General features: G+C 38.7%; 1 protein-coding gene across 1 annotated transcript; it reads right to left on the bottom strand.

Annotated features, from left to right (window-relative positions):
• Nucleotides 1–1,780: 1,780 nt before the first annotated feature.
• ube2d2 (ubiquitin-conjugating enzyme E2D 2 (UBC4/5 homolog, yeast)) lies at nt 1,781–10,156 on the bottom strand. Its single transcript, XM_034198943.1, has 7 exons — nt 9,875–10,156; nt 8,131–8,194; nt 5,423–5,454; nt 5,067–5,144; nt 4,868–4,973; nt 4,433–4,526; nt 1,781–3,059 (listed from the first exon to the last, which is right to left on the bottom strand). Exons 1-7 carry the CDS (start codon nt 9,896–9,898, stop codon nt 3,014–3,016), a joined length of 444 nt encoding a protein of 147 aa, XP_034054834.1. The 5' UTR covers nt 9,899–10,156; the 3' UTR covers nt 1,781–3,013.
• Between the last annotated feature and the right edge of the window lie 1,757 nt (nt 10,157–11,913).

Genomic DNA, 11,913 nt, shown 5'->3' on the forward strand with positions numbered 1-11,913 from the left:
TCCAAGAGAGGAGGAGTTATGCCAGAGCAAGAGACCAATCCACGCGTACATCCGGCTTCACTTTAGTACTCTTTGAAGGATTTACTGCAACTGTAATCTCAAATATGATTAATTAACTACCTGTAGTAGTAGTAGAACCTTTATGTATCCAGGCAAATCAATTAAGAACAAATTATTATTTACAATGATGACCTGACAGGAGGCAAAGGCTTCCTGAGGGGATGGGGTTTGGGAGGATACACGTTTCGCAATTATGCCACATCAAGGTGGAACGCTCTTCCCACAACTGTAAAGGAAAGTAAAACTATACTTACCTTCAAAACCTCTCTTAAAGAGCACCTTCGGGGGAGAGCATTGCAAAACTGGCCCCGGTAATGGTACAAATCTCAACCTGTCGTTCAATGGACAGCTTCCCCCCCACCCCCCCCCCCCCCCCCCCCCCCCCCATCTATGTATATACTCGCATTTTAGACTCTATTACTAACTGTATATCTGTAGACTTGGTATGTCTTAAATGTCCGGTTAGGATGTATTAGAACGAAATCTAAAATGAAAATTGTAAATAAGCAATCTGTATGTAAAAAACCACCTGTATGTAAATTGTAAATAAGCCATCTGTATGTCAAATATGTCTTAAATGTCTTAAATGACATGATGAATTGGAAATGGGGGACCCTGATGTAAACAAGACGAAAGTCTTTCTCTGGTCTGCATCCCCTTAACAATTGTATGTTTTGAGCTGTACTGTACTGTACCCAATATACAAGCTGTTAATAAACTTTTCAATCAATCAATTCAATCAAGAAAAATAAATAAAAAGACAGACTCCGGGCACTACAGAACCCAGGAGACAACACAAACATTTGCTATATTCTCTATATTGTTTATGACCCAGCAAGGTGTCTCAAGGTCCATTACAAAGATCCTATTTAATTTGTTGAATCAAATATATGCTTTTTTTTTTTTAAAGGTAATTCTTGACCGTCTAAACTTTTAAGTGGCAAAATAACCTGGTTTTTTCCGTAACCTTCAAATACAGTTCACAGCCTCCATATGAGAAGTTTGCTCAATCTGTGCCAAAACGGTGTCATTTTAGGATGAACCCCAATAGCGATTACTCCAATAATTACTTATGCATTCATTAACTTGACATTTAATGATTATATCACGTAGTGAACGACGGTAAGGTTCCACTGGAGGATAGCCATCTTGATTGCTTCAAGCTTTGTCGAGTCCCATTTCCTTCTTCGGTAAGTTATTTCTCTTCAACACAGAAATGCTATGAAGAACCACTACTGTCCCTTCTTCAATATATATAACAAGTCTTAATTTAGTAAATAACTGTTGATATATAGCGAATTTAACTATCTAATAAATGTTATACACTTAAATGGTTTAGATAAAAGCCCCCCAAGAGGGCTACAGGATATCATGGCCATTTTGACATTTAAAACGTATGTCCCAATATATCCATGAGGTAAGGCCTGTGTAATATAATATCCTAATACAATTAATTTATTAATACTGTAAATGCATTATTTTGAACCAACATATTTAAACTTTAGATTGACACTCAAATACTAACTTCTACAAATCATCTGTTGTGATACATTTCAAAACCCTTTATGTAAAGTTTTGTTAAACAATCAGACCAACAGTGTGGTGAAGGCAGGTAGTATTCATCCTGTCCATTTCCTGTTTAACTAGGTCATGAATGTGACCCAGCTTCACATGTTCCTACTTCTGGATGTACTCAATAGGGTCTGAGAATGAGTCAACACAGGAATCATGGGTTTTTATTACACAGTTTAATCAACACACAAAGCTCAACGAGCCTCTCAGGTAATTCAATATACAGAGGTTTTGTGCAAGAAGAGTGGGTTCTCCTCGCACCCAGAGCCCAAGCCAGTCCCATAGCCATTTAAGATGTTAGCCTCTAATTCAACAATAGCAACAAAAAAAAAAGGAAAGGGAAAAACAATGCAACCTAAAGAGTTATGGGGGGGGGGGGGGGGGGGGGGGGGAGATAAAAACACAGGTTAAACTAAGAAAAATAAATTGCTTAAATACCTGGTCCAGAACCTCCACTATGTGAATAACGAAAAGTTGGTGGTAGTGGTGGGGTGGCATGGGGTTACAATTGTGCGTGCATGTGTGTCTATGTGTGTGTACAAAGGGGTCAACTGGTTAGGGTGGGAGGGAGGGAGTTTGGAGCAGGAGATGTGGGGATAAATTCAAGTCCTTTCGTAGAATCCAACAGAAGACCAAAATAGGCCATGTGCATTTTTTTTTCATCTTACATAGCCTGCAATGATTTATTTTAAGTATTCATTGTATAAAATACAGAGTGCCCTTCGACTCGCATGCGAAAACAAATTGCTTTCTTGTATTGTCACCTCTGACATATGGGATTTGAAAGGACAACAAAACAAGAAAGGGTGCAGAGCGTAAAAATCCCTCAAATGTATTGTCCCCCACTGCCCTGGAAAAAAAGGAAAATAAAGAAGAAGAAAAAGTCCCCTCTAAGTTTTACTGATGCTCAAAGGAATGCTTTTAACGTCTGGGGAAGGTGGTTGAGGATGCAGGAGTTTGTGTAGGAAAAAGGAGGAGTTTAAGGGAGGGGGGGAGGGAGGCCAACCTGCATGTTGGCAAAGTGTAACGGAAGTCAGAGGTCACGAGGGAGGTGGGAGAAGGTAAAGAGATGGGTGTTACCATTTCAAGTTGACAATATGTACACTGGAGGGTGGAGAGGTGAGCTGAGAGGCAGGTGGGAGGGAAAGGGAGACAGAGTAAAACAGAGGGAGAAGAGAGAGGGGGGGGCAGAGGGAGTTTTACAGGTACTCTGGTGAAGGGGAGGCGTGGCTCAAAGAAAGCACTCCAATGGAAACCAACAAGATCTTGTTTTAAACTTTTCATTTGTTTTGAATGGTTTTTTGTTTGTTTTCTCTTTACGTCTGAAGCTCCCCTAACCTTACGTTGTAGAGGTGGTTGGCATTGATTCTACCCCCCAACACTACATTGCATACTTTTGTGTCCATTCCCGAGCTATTTTGTTGTACCTGTGAACAAGCAGAGGGAGAGAAAAGTCGTTAGTGGTTTAACCTCCGTTATTTTCCACGTGTGCATCAAAAGTTCTGCCGCCACCCTTGCAGAGGCAGCAGCAGCAGAGATGCCAGCTGGCTGTCACTCTACAAGGGCACATAGAGTTCTGCCACCTTGCACCCATTTTATTTGGCTAGTTTGTTTTTCATCACCAATGCGGTAAATGTTCAGGAGCCAATGCTGCAGCAGATGTAGCGTACCAAATGGTGGAACTGAACACCCATCCTAAGGGTGTTCCTGTGCGATTCTTCGTACCAGAGAATATCAAACGGGGCAAAGAAGCACAAAGGCTAACTCTAGTTTGGACTTATTTCTGTTATCGTGTGCTACGACAGGAAAGGAAAATGTTGTGATTGATAATCGGCATCATAGTGAAGTAGCTCAGATTGTTACGTCGTAAAAAAACCAAATAATATTTCAACAAAAGGCATACAACGCTATCAGGAAAAGGTTTGCTAAAGGCACATTATATTATCAATTTACAGGATGCTCACACTTAGTGTTAGCATTGAACTGACTGTCCTTTTGGCCAATTAACAACTGAAGATTATTCAAATAAGAATGCTGCATCCTCAATGTGACAAAGAGGCACATTTTCAATGAACAAAAAATGATAAATCAAGAACATGATGCGCCAAAGATGTCTACAATACGTAGATCTGTTTAGTTTTATGTCACAGCGATCTCAGCATCATGATAAATATGAATCCAGTCATAGGCTAAAGACAGTTTATAATGGACCATTTGACAGCAGGCATGTCAGAAATTCAGAACGTTTATTCACTGCTAAAACTTAAAGATGGCCGACCAAAATGTCTGACCTACCAGAGATACATCGGAGATCTGTGATCATGCAGGCCCCCCTTAAAATATACCGCAAATTACAACAGATCTGGCGGATATCCAGCCCGTTTCAGGTGGCCAATCAGGGCTAATCTGCTTGGTTTACGAGACTTATTAAAGTAAGAGGTCTGTACATTTTTGAAGCCAGTATGTTTGCTTTCAAACTATGGAGAAGGCAACACCACGTGGCTTATGTAAAGTTACAGAACAAAGCAAAGCGGTGGTGGGTAAGATCTGTTACTGGTGTATACGTGAACACCGTGTAAGTCTACTGCACACATTTTATCAGTGACCCTGTTCAAATAAACCAATACTCTTTAACAAACGTTCCACCAGTAGCCAGTTTGAGGCATCAACTTTGATCAGAACAAGCATTAGCTGACAGCTCAAGCTCATAAGTTATGGTTTGTGTGTTGAAATGAATCATTGAAACAAGGCCAAATAAAATAACTAATTATGGAGAAACAACATGAAGCTCATAACTTACTTTTCCCTGTCCGTCTTGTAGATGCGGGCGATCTCGGGTACTAAGGGGTCGTCCGGGTTGGGGTCACACAGCAGAGAGCAGATGGACAGGAGGACTGGAACAGGACAGGTGACCAATAAGTATTCACAAATAGAAAACACATGTAGTTTTCTCCTCGGGTGACCCTTGGATAGCTGAGTACTTGTGATGTCTACAGAAATGTTGATAACACATGCCATTTCAGATGTAAAACATAGAAAACTGTGGTTCATGACACCCAGCGATAAGCACTGAATGATAGGGAGAAAGCTGACATTTACAGAGAGAGGCGTCGAGTCTGCTACAAGGACCTCCGAGTGAGAAATGTTGTAGTGTATTATCTGTAGGAAGCAATTTCATTTATTACTGCTATTCCTCTTTAACCATATGTGTACTTTAATGAGTAAGGGAGTTTACCTTTGGAGATGGTGAGAGCCGGAGACCACTGTGATCGCAGAATGTCAAGACAAATGCTGCCGTTGCTGTTGATATTTGGGTGGTAGATTCTTGTGGTAAATGCAACCTTATTGCAGACGGGGAGAAAAGACAGGAAACAGAATGATGTAAAGCTGTGCAGGCAGGAGGCATTCTGTCTCTTTGCTTAGGTCTTGCCTACCTTTGGCGGTTTGAAGGGGTAGTCTGTGGGGAAGTGAATGGTCAAGAAGAAAACCCCGCTCTGATAAGGACTGTCATTCTAATGTGGAGGGGGGGGGGGGGGGGGGGGGGGGAGAGAGAGAAAACCATCTAATTAGTGACTGAAGTAAACAAATGCATACAAATAAAACCTGAGTGCTGCTGTCTTTGACAACAAATATTAAATTCAGTTTACTTTGACCTATCAGATGCCATTTAAAAATGTAAGTGAAAATGTTTGTCAGCATATGAGAGAGGGTTAATTGCTAGACAAAAAAGAGCTAGAATGCATTTAATTAAGGGTGTGACTTCAGTAATATACGGGAAGTGAATACTTACAGGTCCCATTATCGTGGCTTGCCAGTGAAACACTGAAACATAGAGCGGAGAAATGGGTTATGTAACACTAAGAACACATTGCACGGCTGAGAAGTGTTAGAATAAATAATGCCACATGAAGTGTGCATGTTTATTTGGACAGTCGAGTAACAGGAGCTTACATAAAGTGCGAATCAGATCGGGTGTACTTAGAAGTGATATATATTGAAATTGAAAATGAGTATAAATGGCAGAAGCCTGAAACTTACATTCAGAAATATCTAAAGGAATGCTTGGACAGAAATTGTACAACCGAAAAATTACTCGTATTTAAACCTTTCGATTTCAAGCATCCTGTTGAGGTGCGAGGGGAAAAGTTAAATTAGACCACAGCAGATATGTTATAAGAAAACCTTTCGACCTTTATGATCGAGTGGTTTTTCTTGACGTTGTGAGGCAGGAAGTAACTGATTTTATGTTCTCCTGTTTACTGACAAAAGGTGTTACATACATGCTAAAGATGCATAAATAACCTGAGATTGACAATATTAAAATACACATCACAAATGTCTTGAGGGTACACATTGTAATTAAAAGCTGATTTCTTCTTTGAATGTGTTTTTGTTTGATTTTTTTTTATAGCCACGACACAAACTATTCCTCTTATTAATGCTGGTGAAATCCAAGGATACACAGTTTCTTTGCCAACAATAAAAAGCTGTTCAAATACGCCGTCAAGTGTTATCAAACTGCTTTTAAGCAAGAATGTTAATTACTGATAGCACTCGCATTGTAAAACACTCGTTGGTAATGATATTGAAAACAAGTTACATGACGTTACTCAAATACAGAGTAGAGAGAAGATAGATGTGAAACGTTTTAACACTAAAAGTCATGATTTAAAATGTTCTTTCTTTGGGTAGTTATTGTTAGTTTAATACAAATATATTCTCACATTTGAAGGCTATAAAAGATGTCCAATTTGTTGACAGATTCATTGAAACTTGCTACTGTATTAGTGAAACAGGATAAGTAAATTGGGTCAAATGGAGTTGAACTTCCAAAATCTGAATAACAGCTTTCAATTGGCAAAACGGTACGGACCACATGACTGTTTATTCAAGAATAAACCAAACTTCTAGATGTATTTAGGAAGGACGACAACTATACCAAAGGTTAACATCAGCAAAGTAAAATAGAAATTCCCTGTTGCTTTTGAAAAGCAAATAATTCACTTTAACACATCTGTGTTACCTTGGCTAATACGTGCAGCAATTCACCTTTGGGGAACAAGGGTTCATGTTCGGGTAAAAAACACTAATGCACCCGTCAGTGTAAATATCGGCTGATGATGGTTGTTTGTTATTTATCACCAGAGCAGAACAACACTAAAAAACAAAGATTGGAATATTAATCTACTTTAATGATCAAAACATACAATTATAAAAGCCAGTTAGACAGCTCTGAATGTTGCAGCCGATGATATTTTTAAGGGACTGACACCCATATTTTGTTCTCCCCATAGACCGTAATTATATGATGCGATGAGTTTGGGAGATGTTTAAAGATAAATTCACCTTCCAATGTAATGAACTCATCCACGTAAAATCTACTGCATCTATTTGTCCCAACAATATGGACAAATATGCCCCCAAATAAAAAATAAAAACACATCTTTGAATAAAGATAAAGGGTTTTGAGTGTCTGAATTGACTTTCAGACATAACAGACAAGCAGATTTGTTTATATTTAGTGCTAATATTTTAAGAGGAATTACAAAAATACAATGACAAATTTAAAAGCTAACATTTATTTTGTAAATTATACCCCTGTTGGGATAATATGAAAGTGGTGTAAATAGGAAATATAACAATATTACATGTTATAAATAAAACTAAGGTTTCTTTTTTTAAATAAACTAATGTATATTTTGACCGCAACCTCATATAATTTGGTTGTTTTTACTGAAAATATATATATATTGTTTTTTTAAATAAGAAAACCATGTTTATGAAATGTATGTAATCCTATGCGCTTAACATTTAAGTTGATGAGTCTTCTGGGTCAATCTGTATAGGACTCTAAGGCTATAACAAAATAAGATAGTGGCCGGACAAGAATTCCCCTAACATTCGCATTGAAAGCAAAAGTGAAATGGCCATGTAGCAATAGTTAGTATTGTGCTTTTATGATGCAGCAGTATTTTTACAAGAGGCAGACCCAGGTATTTCCTGGATCGCCTTGCTCAAAAAACAAAGGTACTTCCTTCATCTATTTAAATGTCCTGGACTCCACACATATAAAGCCAGCACCTTCACTGGTGAGGTTTGCATTTTCCTTTCCAAGTTACATAACTTAGGCTTGAAACTATTCTATGCATCTGAATTGCAGTCTGTGGTAATGGAAATATTAACAGGATTTGTTCAGGTCCAAACTAAACACATTAATCATAAAATGTGATCTGAGGAAGCACATCTCGGGTTGATTTATAGCAATTTAAGAAGTGGAAGATTTAATCAACATAATTATAATGTAAGGCATCTCTTGTTCAAAACATTTGTGGGTATTTTGACCATAAATATGTATTTATGTGGGATGATTTGTTTAATAAAGGATCTATCCAATACAAGGGATTAATAAACCAGGAATTTGTGTTGAGTATGGCTACATTTTGAGCACCAGTTACACATTTTTACCAGAACAATGTTGGTTTTAGTTGATAAACTTACTGTCATCTCCTACTGGTCCTGCAGAACACTGGGCTGGGGGGTCCCGTGCCAAGTCGTTCAACTCCTGAGACAAACAAATGACAAGTCAGTTGATCGGCTCTTGTACAGTATGGTGAAATATTTCCACTAACAATTACCTACATAGCAGAACTGGATATGGTATTTTAAAAGATATTCTAGGAAGAGATAATCTGATGGGTTTCTTCTAATGCCACATATGATCTGTACAGATGACTAAATCCCTGTTGGCAAACAGAGCTAACTGCCGGTGCTATTTGCTACTACGTCTCTGTGAAACGGTAACTAAAAAAACAATCCCAACTGACACAAACACCATTTCATTACTGTAGTGAATGTTGTTATGTAATAGCATTTCCGTAGTCAAAGCAGGTAGTATATATGTGACAGATCACGATATAATGACAGAGGGTTTACTACAGTCAGGACTGTGTTAAAGCTAGTGTAAGCTCGTTTTATGTAGCGCAGTGTAACGTAATGTTAGCTAGGTGCTCGGGTTCGACGAACAGCACATGATGTCAAGCGAGAGAAACATTACGCTGGCTGATCAGGCACATTGTGTCAATGTCTAACGTTACAGGGCGACTTAATAACAGTAAAACACAAGACAACAGTCAGCTAACTAAATCAGACAACCGCTATAATGACGGATATGTTGCTCGCCTACTGTCAGCAACATGGCATCAAAGGCGAACAACGCGTGGGGCCTGTTTGTACCAGTGACACACGGCTAACATTAGCATGTCCCTGAATGCTGATACCTTGCCGAAAACAAACTATTACGGTTTAAAATATGAGCATAACACGACCTTTCTCCACAACTGCTTGACCTATTTACTGTCTGTGTAATACGGAGACAATATAATGTTATTGTAAAAAATCACGGATTATGTGCGATAGCTTAACGTTAGCTTAATTTACATTCATCCTTAAATACGGGCTGTTAGCTACAATTATACTAACTTACACACGTCAGCAATAAAATTGTTTACCAGAAAATATAAAAAGTAAAGGCAAGTCGGTTAATTTAACAAGCGCCAGAGCTCTTTTACATTAAGCTAACGTTAGCGGTACCGCTAGCCGGATAACTTATCTGTCAAATCAAGGAGCGGGGTAAGCAAGCTTAAATAACTGTAATACATAATGTTAGCCACCTTGACTACCATATAGGGAAACTGATAAGGGGATAATTGATGGCATAAAACACTTACGAGTGGAAACTACGCATATTTGACTGTAAATATGTAGCGTTACTGTAGGCTAGCTTGATCAGAGGAACCCTTTAGCTTGTCCGGGTTAGCTAACAACCGGGACAGATGAGGTTAGCCAGAGAGAGCTAACACGCCGCTAACATCATACGCGTTAACTGATAACCGGCATAGCTAGCTAAAACATCCTATCATATCCAGTGTTAAGACACCAATTGTGAATATATGTGACATAACATAGAGCAGCTAGCATAACGGTCACTTGTAGCTAAGTCTAACGGTTCAGTTGGCCCATCTGTAGCTGGTGAACACAGACAGGCGGTGCATTGCTCACTGTCGTCACTCGCTATTCGCACACCGTTAGCTGGCAGTTCAAACCAAGCTTGAGTTTTTTTTGTCAATATTTCTGATTCACCTTATTTTTATTAAACCCAACAGGAGAGCATCACTTTAGCCAGACTGGATTTAAATCCCTAACGAAACTGCGAAATCCTGGGCCTCGTCGTTCACTTCCTTACCTTGTGAATTCTTTTCAGAGCCATTGTTGTGCTAGCGCTTCTGTCAGGGAAAACGTGCGATTAAAATGGCGATTGATATGACTATCCGTTGATAATACTACGACTTAGCTATCATAGAACACCGTTACTGTACACTCAATTTACCGATCGCTACCAGAAAGCACCACTGATAAAAATTTCGAGACGAAACTGAAAGATAGAAGGGGGAGAACCGCGGTCCTTCCTCCTACTGCAGCGGCTACCAAATCACTGCGGCCTGTGCTCTGCCAGCAGCAACAACGACTCGACTTCCGAAAACAACTCTTCAAAATAAAAGCCCCGTCGCCATTAAATCAAACATTTAGGTAACCCTCAAACATATTATGCGAACATCTATATATATAAAACGTTCCAGGTTGGCTGTATATCTTCATACTATAAATTAAACTGCCCAAGTAAAAAAAAAAGAAGCAAAGCCTCAACACAGTCGAATTTAAAGTTAATAACTTCGCAAATGTTTATTAAGAGCAAATGTCTCTTTACCCTTCAAATTGCTGATTTTGCCAGACCAAAAGTCCAAAAGCCAGACATACGTATTACTAATTTGCTATGATAGAGAACAGAGGAAAGCATCACATTTTCATTTCTGAGTTGTTGGACAAAAGCATATTTTGCATTAAATAAATTACGAATCAGCTATCTAAAGAGTTAACTTGAAAAAGTATGTAACCTCTACAAACAAACATTTCCATGTCTTTCTCAGAGACCAAACGTGTGTATGTTTATGGTACACAATTACTGTATGGCACATTAATACCATTATCTTATTCTGAAGGCCAGTCTTCGAGCCGGATCTCTCATTGTTGGAAGGCATCTCTCACTGCGCTACCGCTTGAAAGCCTTCCGCCGACATGGCTCACACAGTGGCATTGCACGCTGGAGACGTAGCTTTTAAATTAACTGGCATCATCGTGGCTCCGGGCACGCCACGGCAAGGCTGTGTTCAAATGATCCGGACAGAGCCAAAAATGTCTACCCAGCACGTATTTTGCAAGAGGTAAACTCCAGGGGATGTGTCCTAGGACGGTTTACTACTACTGTTACAATATCATTTACAGACCATGACATAGATATGCTTATCTAAGATATTTTCCAATTCATATGCTGTATTTAGCAATACAGTTTTGGGGGCCTAGTGTCATACAGATTAACTACACTCGGGGTTTGCTAGGCGCGGAGTGATACTACTTTAGAGACCTGTAGCGAGGTTGTGGGCACATTTGAAGGCTGTTTTGAGGAAGTAAGCTAGACCTACAGTACGGATTGTACGTATAATTTATAGAGTAATTGTAGCTTCTGACTATGTTAAATATATATGAATTGTCTCTTTTAAGAGTGTGTATTATTGGGTGTTGTGTTAATTTAACAAGTGCTTTGTTTTTTTATAATTTTAATGTAAAGGTCCATGTCATGCTTTTCCGGCCCATCTACTTCCGGTCCATGGGACCTTATTTCGTACATTTTATAAGAGTATAATACATATGTATAATATCAGTTAAAATAAGTGCTTCAACATAGTTAACATTGCTGGAGGTATACACAAATATGAATAGATGTCTTGTAATGCACTGTTGAGGAACCTGCGACCCAAGTTTTTCATTCATTGCATAACTACACCGTAGTTGTGTATATGTCAATAAACCTTAGAAAATCTTGAAATCTTGAAAGGGATGTGCAAAATAGTCATTATATACAGTCTTTAATTAACTATTAGTAGAGAATAACGAGTAATGAATAAACTTTATAGGGATCCTATTAATATCTAATAATACAAATAATGAAATTCAATAACATGCTTTAACCACTAGGTGTCCCTTTATATCAGCTGTGCACCTTTATGGTGTGAATACAGCCTATCTACCAATTGGATCAAATATAAAAGTCAACCGAAATAGTGTTGATACTGCAAGGAGACGTATTGTGTGAAAAGAAATGTAAGATGTTGTTTAATTGCTGATATATTTATGATCCACGTCACGTTTTCAGTTTTGGCCGCAGGT

The sequence above is a fragment of the Gymnodraco acuticeps genome, unplaced genomic scaffold, assembly GCF_902827175.1.
Source record: "Gymnodraco acuticeps unplaced genomic scaffold, fGymAcu1.1, whole genome shotgun sequence".
NCBI classification, from domain to species: Eukaryota; Metazoa; Chordata; class Actinopteri; order Perciformes; family Bathydraconidae; genus Gymnodraco; species Gymnodraco acuticeps.

What these genes read in the sequence shown, in the direction of transcription:
- ube2d2 (XM_034198943.1), bottom strand. Translation starts at nt 9,898, where the DNA reads ATGGCTCTGAAAAGAATTCACAAG. An exon ending in ACCCCTTCAAACCGCCAAAG is followed by an intron (nt 4,974 to 5,066) that starts GTAGGCAAGACC and finishes GTCTGCAATAAG; the next exon opens with GTTGCATTTACCACAAGAAT. An exon ending in TACAAGACGGACAGGGAAAA is followed by an intron (nt 3,060 to 4,432) that starts GTAAGTTATGAG and finishes GCTTGTTCACAG; the next exon opens with GTACAACAAAATAGCTCGGG.